Source organism: Eurytemora carolleeae, unplaced genomic scaffold (assembly GCF_000591075.1).
Source record: "Eurytemora carolleeae unplaced genomic scaffold, Eaff_2.0 scaffold219, whole genome shotgun sequence".
NCBI lineage: Eukaryota > Metazoa > Arthropoda > Copepoda > Calanoida > Temoridae > Eurytemora > Eurytemora carolleeae.
In genome coordinates this window covers 180,655-202,092 of record NW_019396115.1, presented here as the reverse complement: position 1 = coordinate 202,092, position 21,438 = coordinate 180,655, and the positions used below count along the sequence as shown (strand labels likewise).

At 31.7% G+C, this 21,438-nt stretch overlaps 2 protein-coding genes across 2 annotated transcripts in view; both read right to left on the bottom strand.

Moving 5' to 3' along the window:
* LOC111695385 (vacuolar protein sorting-associated protein 54) overlaps positions 1-6,061 on the bottom strand; it is a 19,690-nt gene extending 13,629 nt beyond the window's left edge. The window contains exons 1-10 of the mRNA XM_023464705.1: positions 5,791-6,061; positions 4,896-5,006; positions 4,170-4,284; positions 3,368-3,537; positions 2,994-3,145; positions 2,418-2,517; positions 2,263-2,338; positions 1,898-1,992; positions 438-470; positions 82-142 (exon numbers count right to left, since the gene is read on the bottom strand). Coding sequence (XP_023320473.1) covers positions 82-142; positions 438-470; positions 1,898-1,992; positions 2,263-2,338; positions 2,418-2,517; positions 2,994-3,145; positions 3,368-3,537; positions 4,170-4,284; positions 4,896-5,006; positions 5,791-5,976 — 1,099 coding nt within the window. The 5' untranslated portion in view covers positions 5,977-6,061. The remainder of the gene's footprint in view (positions 1-81; positions 143-437; positions 471-1,897; positions 1,993-2,262; positions 2,339-2,417; positions 2,518-2,993; positions 3,146-3,367; positions 3,538-4,169; positions 4,285-4,895; positions 5,007-5,790) is intronic.
* Positions 5,978-21,438, bottom strand: LOC111695379 (uncharacterized). The gene is made up of 15 exons (XM_023464698.1): positions 21,304-21,438; positions 20,887-20,980; positions 20,129-20,182; positions 18,497-18,554; positions 17,976-18,015; positions 17,467-17,535; positions 16,748-16,769; positions 14,807-14,877; positions 13,026-13,062; positions 11,948-11,993; positions 10,694-10,765; positions 10,162-10,200; positions 9,680-9,728; positions 6,651-6,728; positions 5,978-6,008 (listed from the first exon to the last, which is right to left on the bottom strand). Exons 1-15 carry the CDS (start codon positions 21,399-21,401, stop codon positions 5,978-5,980), a joined length of 858 nt encoding a protein of 285 aa, XP_023320466.1. The 5' UTR covers positions 21,402-21,438.

The following is a 21,438-nucleotide window of genomic DNA, read 5'->3' as shown; positions in this document are numbered from 1 at the left end:
TCAATTTACTCTGGATATATATATATATATCTCCAGTCCTAAAAACGAGACCTCTAAAAATTCTTTAAATTTAGCTCTCACCTTTCTCTACGTCCGCTAATCGTTCCCGCAGCGTTCTCACAACAGTTATCAGCGCAATCAACTAGTTTTTACATTTTCAATCGTTTAATCAAAAACCCAATAAACATCAAGACCGAGCCTAATTTTTGTAGATACTCAAATTACCCAGGGAAGGTTTATGGCTGGTTAGAATTCAAATATTTAGCTTCATTTCGATCAACTAATAAAAATATGAATTTCTAGAAATTTCATGTCCTTGTTATTACAAAATGTCCGAAAAACTTGTGCAAAGATCAGTAACAAAATGGCGTGAAACGATCTGTAAACACATTTCTAGGAATTTTGTAAAGTAAATAATAGATGGATTAGAAAATTTCCTGGGACATGAGGGCATCATGGTAGGTCATCACCTAAAATGAGATTGTTTAGGAGTACTGTTTAAATTATTTCTAGTGTGCTCACCTTTAACAGAAATAATTCTATTTAAAACGATGCCCTTCCAACCTATAGCGGTAACTTGATTTTACAGAGCAGAGACGAGGCATGATATGAACAAATTTATTTTAATAAAGAAAAACGACGATTTCTATCAAAAGCTTTGATCAGGGCAACTCCTTCCTTTGATTTAAAAACTTTGAAACACCAGTTTGGTTTCGAGGAATAAAACCCAATTTAGAGGAAAATCTACCGTCAAAAGGGTAAATCTGTCTTATAAATTTAATTATATTTTATTTGTAAAGCATCAAAAAAGTTCAATACATTTATTTTATTTAAAAATAACCCCAAATTAAACTTCTTTATTGTTCTTGGAACACAAACATTTCTTTTCTACAGTCAAATTATTTTAAAATATAGTTATTATTACATTTTAAAATATTAGATTTTATCAAGTCTGCCAATTTGGATCCAGACCTAACCTGCAAATTTGGATCCAGACCTAACCTACCAATTTGGATCCAGACCCGACCTACCAATTTGGATCCAGACCTAACCTACCAATTTGGATCCAGACCCGACCTACCAATTTGGATCCAGACCTAACCTGCCAATTTGGATCCAGACATAACCTACCAATTTGGATCCAGGCCTGATTTTCCAATTTGGATCCAGACCTAACCTGCCAATTTGAATCCAGACCTGACCTACCAATTTGGATCCAGACCCGACCTACCAATTTGGATCCAGACCCGACCTACCAATTTGGACCCGGACCTAACCTGCAAATTTGGATCCAGACCCGACCTGCCAATTTTGATCCAGACCTGACCTGCCAATTTTGTTCCAGATCTGACCTGCTAATTTGGATCCAGACCTAACCTGACAATTTGGATCTAGACCTAACCTACCAATTTGGATCCAGACCTAACCTGCCAATTTGGATCCAGACCTGACCTACCAATTTGGATCCAGACCTAACCTGCAAATTTGGATCCAGACCCGACCTACCAATTTGGATCCGGACCTAACCTGCAAATTTGGATCCAGACCCGACCTGCCAATTTTGATCCAGACCTGACATGCCAATTTTGATCCAGACCTGACCTACCAATTTGGATCCAGACCTAACCTGCCAATTTTGATCCAGACCTAACCTACCAATTTGAATCCTGACCTAACCTGCCAATTTGGATCCAGACCTAACCTACCAATTTGGATCCAGACCCGACCTACCAATTTGAATCCTGACCTAACCTGCCAATTTGGATCCAGACCTAACCTACCAATTTGGATCTAGACCCGTCCTGCCAATTTGGATCCAGACCCGAACTGTCAATTTGAATCCAGACCTAACCTGCCAATCTAAAGCTAGAATTAATCTATCTAAACTAAAGGCTACCTGGAAAAAATGGTGGGATTTAGCTGCCACCTGGTGAGCTATACAGACCTCCACCTGGTCAAGGTGATGAGAAAGCTTCTCTTGAACCAGTTTACCTTAAACACAGGATATATTAAAATTAGAAAATCAGGAACATTCAACAAAGTCTAGTTAAAAGTTTTAAAAAAGACCAAATGCTTCGATAATATTGAAGAAGAAAAACAATGCTTAAATTTGAACTTCGTGCAACATATCCTTTTGTATGGGAAAGAAGTATTAGATAGAGTATTAGAATCTTATTTCGAATCATATTGCCTAATTTCCTGGCATACCCCCCCCCCCACAAGCTAGTAAGGGGGAGGGAGGGTAAGTGAATCTGACCCTACCTGATCTCTCAACAAGTCTGGCCTCTCCTGCATCCAATTGGAAAGGATTGGATCTTGAATTCTCATGCAAAGAATCCTAGAACAATAATTAATATTCACACCACATTTTTGTGGGTCCCACCGTAAGAACCGGTTTCTGTTTGTTTGTTTCCTACCTGCAGGAAAGGAAACACAGTGTTGAAGGTTGCAGGATTGGAAAGATCAAAATTTTGGTCTAAAAATACACTGGGTACATCCAGCTTCTGTGGGACAGGTCTGCAATTACAATTACTTATTATAATTCTTAATTATCTTTTTTCATAGATATTTCTTCATTTAGTCTTGTATTAATGTTTAATAAATTGTTGCATCTTATAAGTCGACAGTAAAAAATGTGTTCGTTTGGTTCATTTTAAATTTGATTGCCACAATTTGGCATTTACAAGGAGTTACATTTTTTTAAAGGAAAAATTTAAGATAGCAATTTTATGCGAATGATGTTCTGTTCTGTTTGACATGTTTTCTATGAAATGGCATTTCAATGAAATGTGTTGAATCTACATTGAACAGCATTTCACATTTCTGTCAGAAGTAAGAAGTACACTACTGTACGATCCCCCTCTAATTCCAAATCCTTCCAGATTTTCATAAAATGCCCTTTTTAATAATGTGTGTTTAACCCATCGATGATTGTGTTATCAGTGAAATATATTTCTATGATAATTCCACATGTTTATGGTCTAAAGTCATACTTTGGTGGAGAAGGTGTAGCTCCTGAAGGAGGAGGTCTTCCGGGAGATTGCCATGGAGACGTTGAACGTGTTCCAGGAGAAGGTGGGAGGCGTCCACCTGGAGAAGGTGTCGCTTCTCTAGAACTGTTGGGAGAGGGGCTTGCTGAAAATGGCTGAAAAAAACGCATATTTTCACATTAATGGAAAAGCATCAACACCTTTCCTCATAAAATACAAATTTATTGTGTTAAATTTGTTTATTTTATGAAGAAAACACTCGGCAAAAACAAAAGATTTGTTAGGCTTGAAAAAGAAGGAAAAACTTGCTAAGAAATGGCCAAATCTAGAATTTTTGAAAATAAGATAATATTATAATCTTTTCAAATTAAATGTACCTGCTGGACTATCCCAGGTTTAGAGTGTCGACTGTAGTATTTCCGAACTTTTCTGAGATACTTGTCGAAACTGTGAGGAGGGAGTTCACAGATAAAAGGAGAGGAGGGGAGGAGGGCGCTATCAACGAAATCTACTCCCCAGCTTCGGGTGAAAAAATCCTTCTGTTTTCCTAAACAAGTGGAAAATAAATCTTAAAAAGTAATTTTTACATTTTTTATCATAGAATTACTTATTACGGCTGATTTTTAAATGACGAGAATATATTGTGTGGATTAGGTTAGATGTCCCATTGATTTTAGTATGTCTCATTAAATATGACAAAACAAGGAAAAATTATATTGAAAATAAAATTCTAGTTAAAAGCGGGCAAAATAATCATGAAATAGTAACTTAAGCCCTTTATCCCTATTCAATATCATATTTATATTGTCATGCTAAGCACACTGTGAGTAATCTTGTAAAAGATTTTAAAATGTTTAGACAAAATGAAAACCATGAATGAAATTAGAATAAAACTCGTTTAGAGAAACCACTAGCTGTACATTTGCGTAAGTCAATGTGAGTATATGGTAGGTAGGTGGGATAGGATTTGCGTAAGTCAATGTGAGTATATGGTAGGTAGGTGGGATAGGATTTGGGCACATGTGCATTTTACAATGACGTATTATATCTAGGAATTCTTTTTAATAAAACAATGGCATTTTTCTGGGCAGGTAGGTTGGCCCAACTTGTGAGATCATTGTAACAGACTGTTGTTTATAAATAATTAACCAGTTCCTGAGCGGGTCTAAATTAACAAACCTTTTCCCGGGTCATTAAGTACAGCTGGTAGGTTGACCCTTGATGACTGTACAGTCCAGGGTTCAGAACTAGGACAGGAGAGACGATCTAAACTTGTACTCGACGCAGTTTTATCCTAGATAAGAGACCTTCTTATTACGATGCATTAAAGTTTTAAGAGCTGGGTTTGGCCTTTTGGTGGAAATGTTTCAAGCGGGGAAATTATAAATACCCATTTTGCATCCAACTTTATAGATGGAAGGCCACATTGAAGTGACAGGAAGTGTTATTTAAAGTGACCTTCCATTGCAATCGACGATTCTCAACGGTACCTTTGAACCACATGCAAAGATGGCAACGCCCAATATACAACGGCACCCTGGAAACCTTTATTTGATCAATAATGCGGAAGATGTTATTCTTTTCAAGGTTTAAAAGTGTACAATTCTAATGATTTCCCGTAGTAGAAATGCAAGTCACAATATCAGTTTTTAAAATTATAAACATTATAGTTCATAATTGATCACATAAAGCTTTTAATGGTACCATTGTGATACGAGCATTACAATCTTTGTGCTGCGTTCTTCGCTATAAATCGTTTTTAACAATTTTCTCCTTATAGACGCAACATATAGAAGTAAGATTAGAAGCGATCAAACACGATTATTTTTCGCCGAAAGCCTTTACCCCTTTTCAATTTTCGCGAACCCTCCCTTTAAGTCCTTCATTAAAGATGATGATTCTAACCTGAACATGATGCCTGGTCACATGGCTGATATAATCCGTGTGAGAGATTCCAACGGCAGGACAGGTACTGCAGATCTTATTCTCACCGTATGTGCAGGTATACGATCCACCCTGAGCAAAAATTACACTTAGCAAAATACTACAATGTGCCCGAAAATCTGTAGTTATTAGTAAATTAGATGGGATTGATTAATTTATTGATACGTAATTATCCAAAACTGGTTTTCAAAGTTATTCAAAGGGCTGAAAGAAAGCGCTTTCAAGATGATCTCAGTAGGTTTGAGGCATGATTTTGTATCTTTGGTTATCAATCGTGATAAATATTTACGGATTAAATTCAGTTTTAATGTATGTATTTCTTCTGGCGTCACAATCTCATCGCCGTGATATTCAAATATTTATTCCAATTAAAATATCCAAAAGTTTCTTTTGAAAGTGTGTTTTAAATCGATCAAAGACTGAAATCTACTAATGAGTTCATAAACTTAAAAAATTTATCCCATTTTCTTTCTACAAAATTTGTTTAAATTCAGCCTAGATAGAATTATCGTATAGTGATGACATTGATAATTTCCTAATATACGATTTGTTGGANTAATTGACCATGTGGCCACATTACCTGGCCGACTAGAGTGCACTAGCCAAAGCGCTCGGGCCCTTACCCTTTTTTAGTCATAGCGCTTGGCCCCCTAGCCTGTCCAAGCCGCAGCGCTCGGCCCAGAAACTGTCTATAACCTAACCTAACCCTAAACTAATACAACATAACTTTAAACTAATGTTCGACATGTACAAAATTTATAGGAGGAGCCAGGTGGCCCGGTGGGTTCCAAAATTCGTATTCTAGGACAATATCAAATAAAAAAAAACATAAATAGGTTTGTCTTAATCAAATAACCTCTATAGCTCTGTGGGTAGAGGTCAGATGAGACATGAATGCGGTGCTGGAATTAAACCGTTTCCCTGGGCATATCCTACAGCCGAATTCAGGGTCCTTCTTCCCACCTACGCCGCCGGTAACAGAATATCCTCCGCTGTCGGAAATAGAATATCCTCCACCGCTGCTGGCCTGAAAACCACTCATCTTACCCCAAAGTACATTCAGGATGTGAAGATCTGAAAAAGAGGCATATAATCCAAATTTCCAAACTTTTGTTTCAATAGTTGGTATGTTTACGTGTACTAGATATTGAACAGCTGATTTCTATATATGTGACGTCACAGCTTGAGTGTACACTACAGTTTTCTGATGTAATTCCATCAAAGGAGATGTCGTCTTTTAATAACTTATTTCATTATTCATGATTGTTATTAATTACTGCAGATTGTGATAGTTAAACACGCATTTAGTTCTCACTTCTTAAATGTATTTTAAAGGGGGTAAAGACGGCCCCTGGCTTACAAGTTTNTATTTGTATATCTAAAGTATACTTTTCTTTATCTGAATATCTAGAATACATCCAGTGAAACCCTTAATAACGAATACATCGGAGGAATTTTCAAATGTCGTCTTGACAATTTTTCAATGAGTTTTATATTATAGTACGTAAATTTCAGTGTTTGCGAAAATAAATCATTAGACATGAATATGCGGGAACAGTTTTAAAGAGTTCCATATAATCATTTAATAAAAAAACTAAATATCTGCAACATTCCATTATCAGAAAGTGAAGAATACGACATTTGATGAATTCTTTCGATGTATTCGTTATTAAGGGTTTCACTGTACCTTTCTATATTTAAATATTCAAAATATACCTTCCTATATTCTCCTCGTCTGCTAAGGATGGGGTTTCTAATATACTTTGTAAACCAGTCAAATATTCAGCATCAATACTAAACAAAATTTTAATTAGTTTTAATTTATTTAAATACAGTTAAACCCTATAAAATACATTCAGGCGCGTACACAAATTACTGCAGATTGTGATAGTTAAACACGCATTTAGTTCTCACTTCTTAAATGTATTTTAAAGGGGGTAAAGACGGCCCCTGGCTTACAAGTTTGACCCCTCTATCCACTCTCGATCCGCAAGATCCAAATAATACGCCACCTTGAAAAGATTGCTTCCATGCAATACCTCTTTATATGGTGGTAAATAATTAAGATAAATAATGAGGATTAGTAATACAATGTATACTATTCCTATGAATGAGGGTGTATTTTTCGATCTACGAAAATCTGCTGTATACTCCACAGTCCACAAGCATGGATATTATACGAATTTGATATATTATTGAGCATGGAGCCAACCCTTCAACAATTAAAAGAAGCTGTTTACTTCAAATCCTGAAATTGCAGCGGTATTTTTTGAAATTTAAATTCGTAACTCCTAATTGGGCTTCTGCCTCAGGAGGTTATTGTGAACGACACACAGAGAAATCTTGAAAAGACGACATCTAGTGTCCTATATATCTGTTAACTGAATTAATCTATGGTTAGAATTTAAAATGATTAGATACAGAGCGTCCCATATCATATTAGATTATCTCCAATCTTTAACGCCAAAATACGCACATAATACTAGAAAAATCTAGCACTTTCTGCAAAAAGAAAATTCTATTAGCCTTATCAAATTTTTCAAAATGATTTATTCTTCTTAAATTTTCTGATTTGTCCCCCAAATCGTAATTTAGACCCATTGACGCGGTCTAATTTGATGTGGGACACCCTGTACTTCACGACTCTCTAACGTTGACAATTTGATGATATTTGTTACTATAATAACTGAACTGAAAATTTGCAGTATAAAAAAGAAATCTAAAATTTCTTTCTGTTATACAAAAGGAACTGTGAGCGTATAAATTAAGCGACCCTCCAGGCAATGGTACCATTGAAACAATCTGATCAAAAACAGGAGAATAACGTCGTTTTCCGACTTGAACAGTTTTTTTTCAGGGAATTTCTCCGTTGTTTTCTGTGCAGGAAATTCCCAAATCACTTTACAGAATAACCACAAATAAAAATAACAGTTTAAATAAATAAAACATGTATAACTAGATCATATGTGAATGACTGCATGCAGGCAACGCTTTTAACTTTTAAGGGTATTGTTGTAAATCGGGCATTGTTATCTTTGCAAGGAGGGTCACAATTGATCTCCATGAACATAGAAAAATCTAAAGCACAATTATAAATTTTAGAAACGTTTTTATTTTTATGTAAATTTTTCTCACACGGGAAAAGTTTATTTATCACTACAGTTGAATCGGTTTTGGATAAATCTTCATTTATTTGTTGATGTTTCAATTCTCAACTTGATTCCAAAATTGTCTTCGAGAATCCAAGAACTCCAATCCTTCAGCTATTACTTTCAGGGCCTTGTCTCTAAAATGTTAACACAGTTTCATATCAATTTCTCGAGACAGGAACATCAGATAAAACTTTCATGGGTCGCGATCAAGAGCTAAAGTGATTAGCTTTCAGCCTATCCCTTTCAGTTTTCCTTTACAGTCCCTTTAAAAAAGTTATCTGTAAACAACTGGTGAGGTGTGAGATGTTTTCCAATTGACACAACTTTAAATACTCATGTTTAAATGTTTCTATTCCACAGTATTTTTGGACTAATTTTATGAATAAAGATTGTCTCTTGAAACGTGATAGACGACTGGGAGTTCGTCTTTAATCTTTTTAATAAGTTTTCATCATCAATCTGAATTTTTCTTGACTGGATAACCCCTGGCTATTATATTAAATACATTGAAAGAATTTATAAAATGTCGTCTTGACAATTTTTTAATGGGTTTTATACTATTTTAGGTAAATCTCAGTATTTGCGATAATAAATAAATAGCCATGAATATGCGGAACAGTTTTATAGAGCTCCATATAATAATTTAATTAAAAAACTAAATTTCTGCAACATGATCCATTATCACTGTAGGAGAACAGTATTAAAGGAACTTTATATAAGTGTAATTTCAAGTGACCCTCCATGCAAGGATGGCAATGCCTTATTCACAACAGTATCCTTAAAAGCCTTGACTAATCAAGCATGAATTATGATATATGTATGTTTATAATTTGGAAAACAGATTATTTAAAAAAAGAGTATTGTTTATGTCCAATTCTTTAAAAGGTTTAAATACCCCTCCTTAAACAACTAATAAAAAATATGAGGGGGGGCACAACCTCCGTATTTATAATAATAAAGAAATATGAGGGGGGCACAACCTCCGTATTTGAACTAATAAAGAAATATGAGAGGGGGGGGGGCAAAATATTTTTAGTTTAACAAAAGGAATATTCAATTTTAATATTATAGTACATATTTGCCTTCCTTCCACCATGTACTTGGATTTTAACATCTAACATTTTTTAATCTTACGTATTTGGAAACCCATACAACTGTGAATAAGGATGATACATACTCAACTTCTTAAGTTATGATTTGAAATAGTAAAATACACATGAAACACAGCAAACGTGCAGTGTTAACAGACCATTTCGTTTAAAAAAAATATTTTCCAATAGCTTGGCATTTACTTTATTTAACAACATCTTTACTTAATATTGCTGACACGTCGTCTTCCTGTTCCACAATTTTATGAGGCCTACTTCATCTTAATGATGGATGTAAATTATTTTGGTTAAATATTCTACCCACCTGAGGCCTACTTCATATTAATGATGGATGTAAATTATTTTGGTTAAATATTCTACCCACCTGAGGCCTACTTCATATTAATGATGGATGTAAATTATTTTGGTTAAATATTCTACCCACCTGAGGCCTACTTCATATTAATGATGGATGTAAATTATTTTGGTTAAATAATCTACCCACCTGAGCCGGTCAGATTTCCTAACCCTTCCGCCTCGTGAAATATTGGAATCTGAACTTTTAAAAATCAGGGACAAATATTTACAAGATTTAATCTGGGAGGTTCAATTATCAATAAAAATTTCTGATTTTCACAAATATTTATATCGAACACATCAAACTTGGGTTTTGACTAAATGTATTAATTTTTGATTCGATCCGTTCCACCTTCTAAATCACTAACTGAGCAGACCTTTTTTAGGATGAAAGAGGTTAAAAATTGAAACTTTTGAAAAAATGAAACTCATTTATAATTTTTTAATTACAGGATAATCGATTTATTTGCCAAATTGTGAATGTTTCCTGTCGGAAATATTTGTCTATAGCCTATTTTCCTTTTCAAATACTGTAGAAACTATAGTTAGAACAATATTTACTTTTAATTAGAACTAAATCCTTTTACCCAGGAAATATTTTCCGAATTTATCAAAGTTTGGATTTTTTACCTTGATCTTCTTTCTTCTTTCTAAACTTCTTCTCATCTTCTGAAAATTCGGTAGCAAAAGTTTTTCAAAATATCTTTTATCTTCTGATAATACAGTGAGAACCAGAAAACTGTGGAATATAAAGACCTCTAAAGTTGGTGTATCTAATGTTCATTGGAATATGTAAACTCATAATTTGAGTCTAAAAGTCGTTTTTCTAATTAATAAAATATTTGTTTTAACAGTAATTATTAATTCAAGCGACCTTTCATTTAAAGAGGGGAATGCCTAATTCAAAATCACAACTACACAAGTTTACAATGGTAAAAATTAAAACTTAATATGGATGAAACATCGTTTTTCTAGCTAGCTTAATATTGTTTAAATCTGGTAAGTCACCTTACTGGGACACCATAACAAATACATGATATCGTTGTGAATCAGATATGCCACTATTTTCTTTTTAAATGTAGAGTCACTTCTTATAACGTATACAATGTATAAGCAGGAGCTGACAATAAAAGAAATTAGATTTTTACAAATTAGATCTTACTGTTTCTAACAGGTTTCATTTTACAATTATTTATGGCCTCCTGTAGACCCTTGAATGAGAACAGGTTTTCTCCTAAAAATTATCTTTATTTTTTATTATTTTAACATGGATGGATTATTTTTATTTATTCATTTAATCACAGAGCAATTAACATTTAAACAGTAAGATTTATTTTTGGGTCACCAGCCAAAAAATTTTGCTTTGTATAATTAAACTGTGAGCAGAAAAAATACAAAATTGATACCACGGTACAACTTTTTACCCTTTATTGCTCCAGTTTGTAAGTATTATTGACAAAACAAATAGATATTTTTAAAAATGTTTGAACTTTTTTTTCTGTCTAATTTCTATTATATTGCGGATTCTTTTGAAAGCAGTTTTTGAAAAATATAAAATTATTATAGTTAAATCTGCAAATGAAAAAAACATATTATTAATTTTAATTTTAATTTTAATTTTCATAAATGCATGACTTAGAAAGAAAAAATGAGAATTAGGATGACGTACACAATTCTAATATGTTTTTTTAACATTTTTATAATTAAGCATAATTAAGCAAGGTAGTCCTGTATTTCAAAGTTTACACTGCAGAATTAAGTATTTATGTAAATACTTTACAAAGTTTATAATCCCCATTATGCTACATATACCATTTTTTAACATAAAAATGCTTTGTTTTTTGTTTTCATAATTTTGTCCTCAGTTTAGTTTCATGCTCAAATTCCACAGATGGGACAAAAACGTTTGTTTTTGCTGCAAAAGAATTTTAAAATTATTCATTTTAAGTTTAAAATCACATGTAAAAAACTTTAGCATGTAAAAAAATTTCGCTGACTAGAGAATACAATAAAAGAAATGTTTTGTGTTTACCTCCTATACAATCCAAGATGTTTTGTGTTTACCTCCTATACAATCCAAGATGTTTTGTGCTTACCTCCAATACAATCCAAAATGTTTTGTGTTTACCTCCAATACAATCCAAAATGTTTTGTGTTTACCTCCTATTCAATCCAAGATGTTTTGTGCTTACCTCCTATACAATCCGAGATGTTTTGTGTTTACCTCCTATACAATCCAAGATGTTTTGTGTTTACCTCCAATACAATCCAAAATGTTTTGTGTTTACCTCCAATATAATCCAAAATTTTTTGTGTTTACCTCCTATACAATCCAAGATGTTTTGTGTTTACATCCTATACAATCCAAGATGTTTTGTGTTTACCTCCTATACAATCCAAGACGTTTTGTGTTTACCTCCAATACAATCCAAAATTGTTTTCCGGCATTTAGCAGTCCCTAACTAGATAAGAAGTACAATTATTAATATATTTTTCTAGGCTGTTTTTTTTTGGATCGTTTATGTCCAAAAGGTTATAAACGTCAAAACAACAAATTTTAGATTTGGTGTAAAAGGAATTGAGTTTATGTCACAAACGCTAATTTTCTATTTCCTTTATCTCTGCAACCCGATGTCGTAGACCTTTGATATTTAAACTATACATTTTGTTAGATCAAATAGTGTAAGTTTAAAATTTCAAAGGTTTCAACATTTAGTTGCATAGATATGGCAATTAAAAAATTTGGGTTTGCGGCAAAAACTCAATTCCTTTGGTTGAAATGTTAAATTACTAAATAGAAGGCTATTAACGACCAATTAATAAATATCTTCCCCTAAAAAATTTCCGTATTTAAAAGGAATGAAAATCAATAAAAAAGGCATGGGAAATCTTTTTGTACAAAAAAGAAGTTGGTTTTCTAAACAATTTTTTTTTTGTGAAGAAAAGTATGCTTGTCAAAAGACAAAACTACTTGGTACCAATCATAAATAGCATCCCAATCACGCCAGAAAAAAAAACAATATGAACTCGTAGGCAGATAAAGGAATTGAGTCTTTGCCACAAACTCTGATTTTCTAATCCCTTAACTTTGCTACCCAAAGTCGTAGATCTTTGATTCTTTGATATTTAAAATAATTAATTCTGTTAGATCAAATAATATAAGTTTAAAATATTAAATCTCCTCGTCATCCGCGCCGGTTGGATAAAGGGATTAAAAAACAGAGTTTGTGGCAAAGACTTCGTTCCTTTAATATCTGAAAATAGAACATAATTCTGGTTTAAACTTTTATTGTTCATGGCCAGGGAGAATTAGAAAAAAAAAAAAAAAACTAATGATAAATTAAAGTCTAACGATAACTTACTGGAAAACTGTTTTAAAACGTTTCTGTGAAAATGTCAATAATATTTATTTAGAATGAAACTGTGAGAAATTTTCGCTTTTACAACTTTTGTTTAAAGTTTGAAAAGTTATGTTAGTAGTTTCATGTACTTTCCTTGGCATTTTCATGTTCAGGTGAGAGCCTCAAAACCCTAGAGAGAAAATATATTTTAAATATTTTGTTAAGTCACCAATGTTTAGGGTAGAAATTTTAGATGATTTTGGAATACGAAAGTTGGCCTATAACCATAAAATAGAAGAAAATAAACAAAAGTCAGCAATTTTATAAAAACTTTTCTCATCGTTGTTTAATATTTCTTGTATAATTTTCAACAAGAAAGAAAATGAAAATGAGAAATGTTTTTTGTCAAAATCTTTAAAGGATTTGAGCCTTTTCCACAAACTCTGATTTTCTACCCGCTATATCTTTGCTACCCAATGCCTGAGACCTTTGATATTTCAAACTATGAATTATGTTAGATTAAATAATCTAAGTTTGAAATATCAAAAGCTTTCACCATCAGGTTTAAAAGATATTAGGATTAGAAAATCAGAGTTTGTGACAAAGACTCAATTCCTTTATTTTCAGGAATTACAACAGTAAAGAAATGAATCACCAGGCATGGACAGGCTTCATTTTCGCCTCCGGCCCTATCCCACCCAGCTAGAAATTACAAATGGCTAAATAAAGGTATTCCACACCAAAAGGCCGATTTTTCTAGAAGTTCCGGTTCCTGGGAATATTAAATCTTTTATTGCCTTTTTACTAATATAACCGACCTATGATTCCCCCATCAGAGGGACGTCAAGTTACTTCACGTCCCTTGGGCAATTAAGTAATATAACGACCCGCTCTGAGAAGTTTTCCTGAACAAATTTGCGCATTTTCCTCTCAAAAGGCGATAAAATTGTGTACAACTATACTTTTATGGGAAAATAAACATGGGTACCCTCGACCAATTTTGCCCGCCAAACATCCCTCGCTGCCCTCTAGATACTTGTAGGCAAAATTGGTCTTGGGAACCCTTGGTAAAGTAAAATTCGATTAACTTTCCAATAAATTAGTTGTAAATAATTCAAAATGACTGAGGTACGACATGAGCAGGTCAAAAAAATTAACCTGGATACACATAGATTCAGCCTGCTTATTAAAGTCTCATAAATTTTTGAGACATGGTCGCCTTTATAGTGTCGCAACGCCTTGGGCTTTGATTTTACCGTTCTAATTTACTAAGGATTTTCCGTAGCCCTTTAAATGTACATTTAAGCACTCTAAAGCACTTGTTTGTTAGCTTTGTGGTATTAAGAAGTAATTGGCAAAATTCTCATTGATTTTTGCTTCAGAATATGTTATCTTCACTTAGAGTTCAGAAAATAAAGTCCTCCAAGGAATGTTAAAAAAGTATTGTTGGACCAAGAATATCCTAATTTTTTGGTTTTACAACAGCAAACAATACAAACAGAGGAGATGGAATACTCGCCAACAATACAAACAGAGGAGGTGGTATACTCGCCAATAGGGAAACTAAGCGAACCTACAGTTAAACACTAAATAAGCAATACATCGAAAGAATTCATCAAATGTCGTATTCTTCATTTTCTAATAATGGAATGCAGGTATTTAGTTTCATAATTAATTGATTTCATGGAGCTCTTTAAAACTGTTCGGCATATTCAGTGCTATTTATTCATTTTCGCAAATACTGAGATTTACGTAAAATAATATAAAACCCATTGAAAAATTGTCTAGGCGACAATTTTTTTCGATGTATGGCTCATTTGGGGTTTAACTGTAGCATATTAAACTAAGCTCGATTCTATCAGAGCATTCTAAACACCGAACACAGGTTGATCACAAAAAAATGCTTACGATTGGATTGAAATTTTTTCTTATACCTCAAGAAGATAACAAGTGCTCTCTCGAAACAGCAGGTATGGTAAAGAGATTCAGCCTTCACTGACAATGCCTGGACGCATAAATCTAAATCCTTGGCTTCCAGAGCAATTCGCGCTCTTTCATAGTAAAATTTTTAACCGTTAACCGTTCCTCTCCAAGCTGCCATTTTTTTTGTAAAACGTCAGTCGCGGATTTTCTTTGTATACATTGGCGCATTTTCAAAATTTGATTGCTCTTAAACCTTTTACCCGATCAGTTTGCAGCCATATTTCCTTTTTTAATACAATCAGACAGCTACACAAATAAACACCCAGACAAGCAAAGTTTATATATAGCTACGATTTTAAGTTTTGATGCTTTTGAAATTCTCATTGATAAAAATTTAAGTTAATCCGGATCAAGCTAACACAATTTTTTTTATTGTTAAGTGTACCAACACAAGCTTTATCCTCTTAAAACTCCAGCCTTTGAGATTATGAAGAATATAATTCAGCTGTTTTTGGATAAATTAAATTTAATTAATCCTTTCATATTAGAAGTTTCCAATATGGATATCTTTTATATAGTTCAGATTAGATTAAGTTTATCCCTTCATATATAAGTTTCCATTATCTATTATCTAGTTAGGTATATAAATTTATTTCATTAATATTTGGAAAGCTATATTTCTGTTGAAACGTAACTGGCTATTTAAATATCTATTATCTAGTTCAGATTAAATTTAGTTAATCTCTTCATATTATAAGTTTCCAATATGGATATCTATTATCTAGTTCAGATTAAATTTAGTTAATCTCTTCATATTATAAGTTTCCAATATGGATATCTATTATCTAGTTCAGATTAAATTTAGTTAATCCCTTCCAATATGGATATCTATTATCTAGTTCAGATTAAATTTACCTAATCTCTTCATATTATAAGTTTCAAATATGGATATCTATTATCTAGTTCAGATTAAATTTACTTAATCACTTCATATTATAAGTTTCAATATGGATATCTATATTCCAGTTCAGATTAGTGTTATTTCATAGAAAGTTTCGACCCCTTGTTCTTCAGAATCTAGTTTTTATTTTATATGTGTAGTTGTTTTTTGTTGACCAAATAGATTATCAAGTACAATAGGTGGCAACAGAGAAATGGATCAATTATACACGACGTCACAAGTGTCAAATATAACAAAGTATATGAAATTTTCTCACATTTTTTGGCATGTTTTTTAAGATTAAATAAAAAAGTGTAAAAACAGAAAATAAAGAACACATAAAATTGCACCTTTTTCAATGTAAGATAAGCTCTTTATTCTAAAATTATCACAATTATTAATAATTTTGTCGGACACAAAAACTAAGTTGATACTTGTGATGTAAGAATACAGCTGTACTGAGAGTGTACATATACTGGGTTGCCATCTATTGTACTTAGCAATCTATTTGATGTTGACCAGTGAAGCAAAATTCCCCAATTGGGTTTTTCTTTGGATAGAAGGAAACACAATTATGCTCGTCAATAGGAGACAGGATGTAGGGCAGAATTTAATTCTAAAACTTTATTTTCAAACTAAATATAGATATATTTTCTGTATCTGAATGCTGGTCTTGATCAAAGGACTTTTCTTCTTTTTCATATTTTTTGAACGCAAAAATGTGGTTCAATATCTTCAATTAAATATTAGAAAAATTATACTTGCAAACTTTTCAGGGGTGACAAGGAAATTCTTTTCATTATTAGCATCAGTTTTTTTAAATTATTCAATAAACATAATTTTTTACTTTGCAAGACTTTACCAATGTCTGTATAGTGCATAGAGCAATAGAAATTAGGATAACTTATGACCAATATTATTAAGAATTCTATTGACTTTGCTAATGATATTTAATACCCTGTATTTTATTCCCTTGGTATATACAAAAAATGTTGAGTTCGATTTAGCTTTCCTTGACAGAATAAGGATCCAACCTGAAAAAAAAAACAGTTAATAAATGTTATTATATTGTGTATTTTTGCATAATATATTTCCAACATGGGACCCATAAATCTGTTGATTAGAAAGAGGACATGAAAGCAATCTTTGTATTTGATGGTGGTATAAAGTAAATTGTTGTACAAGCAGCTTGAAATCTTATTTCGTAAAATAGGTCTGTGTAAAATTCACAATGTTTTTGTTTCTAAGCACATTTTGACTTTATAAAATTATAATTTGAGACTAACAGTCAGCTTCCTATTTCAAATTTGTATGGCCGGCTCTCACTCCATAAATTTAGAAATTTTTTTAAATGCTAAGTAATTAAATTATGTACTTTGTGAATGTTAAAAAACCTTTGTAAATGGCAAAATCTAGATTGATTAAAACTTAATGATTTTATGGTCAGTATAAATATTACGGTTTTGCGCTGAAATTGATTCATAGAAAATTAATATCTTGGTTTCACACTTATTACGAACTAGTTTAGTGGAGATTCTAAATAAGGTTTAGATGCTTAATTGAATATTATAGTTTCACGCAAATAAAATTGATCCAATTTTAGCAACATGGAGGTTAATCTCAATTTGATATTATTTTTTCACACTAAAATGGACTAACATGATGTTATAAGAAGATGATGTGTTATTTTTATCACTAATCAGTCATACATGTTTATTAAAAGGTGGTTACCTTAAAACAAGTTCTGCATACTCCATTGCTTGATCGTGTTCACCACATGATAGCAGGGATGCTGCGTAGCTTGAAAAAAATTTAATCCATCAATCAATCAATCAATAAATCAAGCGAATGCTGTGTTGCTGTACGTGTAAACAATCAATCAATTAATGAAGCTGGAATTCTGCGAAAAAAAAATAATTCATGAAATCAACCAATCAATCAATTAACCACGCAGTGGTGTAACGTAGCTTTAAATTCATGTAATCAATCAATCAATTAATTACGTAGTGATTCCGTATAGCTGTAAATAGACATCATTTATTAATTAATTTACCAAGCAGGAATACTTCGAGAAGCTGTGAATAGATTTAATCAATGAATCAATAAAATAATCAAGAAATTTAGTAGTATGTAAGTTTTTTAAATATATCTGACCATTTAATTTTTAAATGTCCAATTTAATACAAAACCCTAAATTTATTTCAGTAAAAATATCATGTTAGATTAGGTATAAGAGTTACCTGGAAAGAATTTCTGTATCATCAGGGTTCATGAGATGAGCTAAATATAGATAAATATATGTATAAATATTTTCTGGTTTTCAAACCATTTAAAATCTTGAAGGATTAAAATTTGCAGGATTCAATAAAAATTGATTCTCAACAAAAAAACCAGATTTTATAAAGTACTGATGAATTTCAGTTTTAAGTTAATTTGTGCTGATTTTTCACTAATGCATTTCGGAAATTAGTATGCCCAGGGTGGTTTATCCTCAATAACTTGTAAAATTTTTGAAAGTTTGCTTTGACAACCCATTTACGCAATTCATGTCTCTTAAGAATTTTTCTTTTTTAAATGGGAAGAAATTGAGAATAAAAATTATTTTGAATTGTTACTCGTATGTAAAATCAAAACTGGAGAAAATTAAAGGTCACAAAGTCGTATCGGACATGCTGCAAAAATTTAACCAATTCTCCTTCTTTCTAGATAAATGTGCCAAAGTGTTTTTGAATATAAAGTCATAATTAAAAAAATGCTTTACCAAGAGAAAAGTATTTCTTAGATTTCTGAAACTGTTTCTTTGCTCCAAAGTGAAGAGCCTTAAAAAAAAATACATACAAAGTTAGACAAAAGGTTTAACAAAAATTCAATACTTTATTTTCTATTTATGCAATATCGTTTTTGAAATTGTTATGGATTCAAATTCAACCCCAAACTAAGAAGATTCTTGTAATACTCATTGTTTCAAAAATCACAAAACAATTTTTGAACATTTTGAAATCTTTGAAATCGTTTGTAAAAAGCTTTCCCCAACAGATACCCCCCCCCCCCCTCCATCATTTAATCTCTACTTTTTATACATTTTCTCCTGAAATAAATAATATCTGTAAATCTATCTGAAAGAAATCAGCATTCATTAAAAAACAATTCATTATAATGAGTTTATATTTATTAGATCGGTTTCATAATTTTTTATTTTCATCAATCTTTTTTTTAGAGGGATTCGAAAATTCGACCAAGTACTCCAAAATCTTTAATTTGTAAAATTACAAAAATTTTTATTTTTTCAAAAACCGTTTTTTTAAATATTGCTTTCAAGGAGTTGAGTTTTTGCCACAAACTCTATTTTTCTAATCCCTAAATCTTTGTAACTTGATGTTGTAAACATTCGATATTTCAAACTATAAATTCTGTTAGATCAAATAGTATAAGTTTGTAATATTCAAGTTTATACACTAAGCTATATTATCTAATGTTGTGTGTTGAGTCTAGAATAAGTTTGTAATATTCAAGGTTTAAACCATCAGGATGCAATTGCAAAGATATAGGGATTAGACAATTTCAGTTGAAGTATAAGTATAAGTTTTTTGGTGAATAATTAAAAAATAAACATTTTGGATAAATATTGTTGCAGCCTTAATTAAAGAAACAACTGTTAGTGTTTATGATTCCCCCTTTCGAGGGGTGAAAGCTCTAATTGAATAATAAAAGCACAATTGTTCAAATTTTGTTTTTACAAATACAAAAATAAAATGTAAATTTTATTTCTGCAGATACAATTAGAGGGTGGGAAAATATAAAACAATAACGTTTTACAACAATTTTACATTTTACTTAAAAAAAGTTAATCCTAGAATAACTGGTCTGTTTGAAGCCCAAATAACCAATCTTCACTCTTGGAAATGTGTAGGTATATATTTCATTAATATTTGGAAAGCTCTGTTGAATGAAACGTAACTGGTTATTTAAAGTTAAAGACGTGAAATTGTTAACTTGTGTCATATCTTTATTAACTTAAGCAGTAAAAACAAGCTTAATGGGTTAAACGTTTGTAATAATTCTTCACCGAAAACATATCGGGAGAAAAGTTTAAAAATTCTTTTTACATCCAAAATAAATATGGATTGAATACTATAAAAGATAATTTTTGTTATTGTATATTGTCTGTTTGTCTATCCAATGAATGTGGAGATTGCTGAACCATGATGGTTGGTTCAATTCAGATGTATGTGTCACCAAAAGGTCAACAAGTTAAACCAAAATAATTGAATAAAATTTGTATGTGTCTTTATGAGTCATTTGTAGATTTTCTCCCTGATCTTAATATTTAAATGAAAAAGGGGGGGGGCAATGATCCCCTTGCTCCCTAAATGTGTCCCTATTAAAAACTGACCTGACGACTGTAAAGAATACTGTTAACATCCCCTTCATCTTCCAACTGAAGCAACTGGAAATATACAGGGGTTGGCGTTTATATCAATACAATGAAGACGACTTTTCTTTTTAAGTTCTTATTTCTAACAAGCTTTGTTAAAGCTACAGGGTTACAAGCAAATAAAGAGAAGCTGTCTTATGTGTTTTCATGCTCTTTAAAAGCTTTTAGAAATCACTACTGCTGTATCTATATTTTACAATGGTACACATCAAACTGTGGAATAGGAAAACGGCATTGAACCAATCTTATGTGTATTTGATGTTGTTTTAAAGCACAAAGTAGCTTATAAGCTATGAGAGGAAGTGAAATGAATCTGTTAAAACTGCACAATGCACTTGCTGTGTAAATAACTTTCTCAAAGGATTTTTTTTATTTTCCAACACCTCATGAATTTAACTTTCCTCCAAATTATATACTCTCCAAACCCAAAATTAAAATAAAATTTATTCGCAAAATGTATATTTTTAAATGCTAATTAAATTTAAAAAAGAATTTATTTGCCATTTATTGTCCCTTGGGAGTTTTTTTTATATATGTATGTATAAAATTATATGAAGGTGACAAGATTGATGTGTATTCAAATATATATATTTCTAATGACATTTTCACATGTTTTAACAAACTTAGTTAAACTGGTGTTATACAGCAAAAGCAATCTATATAGGTAGATATATATATATATAATGTCAAGATTTAGCAAGATTTTAAAAATCTACCTCACTAGATGTTGTTTTCAGAGATTTGGTCAAATCTTTAGAGTCGATGGCAACTGAAATGTTTCTATGACCATCCACATATGTTCCTTGATCTCTAAAGTATACAATGTGAACTTTTCAACAATTTAAACAAAACTTAAAAATAAAATGATTGCGTTTTGATAATTTTATTGGCTTTTAAAACCAATTTTTTCGACGATATTGCTCAATCCACAAAGTTAAAAACCAGTGAACCAAAGAAAAATCATGAGTAAAACAAAGTTTGTAAGCCAAATTGAATAATTGTTATTTTTAAGTTTAACTTAACAAATTTAAATTTAAGCTAAACTTAAAAAATAAAATTTAATTTTAAAATTACTTTTCAGTCTTGATCAACAATATGAAAAAAAAATAGAATTATGTGTTTAGAATTTTTACTTGGGAGATATCTTTGCTCTCTTGCGGTTTTGTTTGTCTACCGTAGTTTTAAGCTGGCGGTAAGCTTTGTCTGTTTTCACAGGAATATCCCGACCCATTTTTCTTTTAAAAAGGAAAAAAAATTTCGAAATTTAT

Excerpts from the sequence above, each read along its gene's own strand:
- LOC111695379 (XM_023464698.1), bottom strand. The coding sequence starts at position 21,401 with ATGGGTCGGGATATTCCTGTGAAAACAGACAAAGCTTACCGCCAGCTT. Across the intron at positions 20,981-21,303 it reads AGAGCAAAGATATCTCCCAA|AGATCAAGGAACATATGTGG; the intron begins GTAAAAATTCTA and ends TGTATACTTTAG. Across the intron at positions 6,729-9,679 it reads AGGAAATCTGACCGGCTCAG|TATTGATGCTGAATATTTGA; the intron begins GTGGGTAGATTA and ends AATTTTGTTTAG.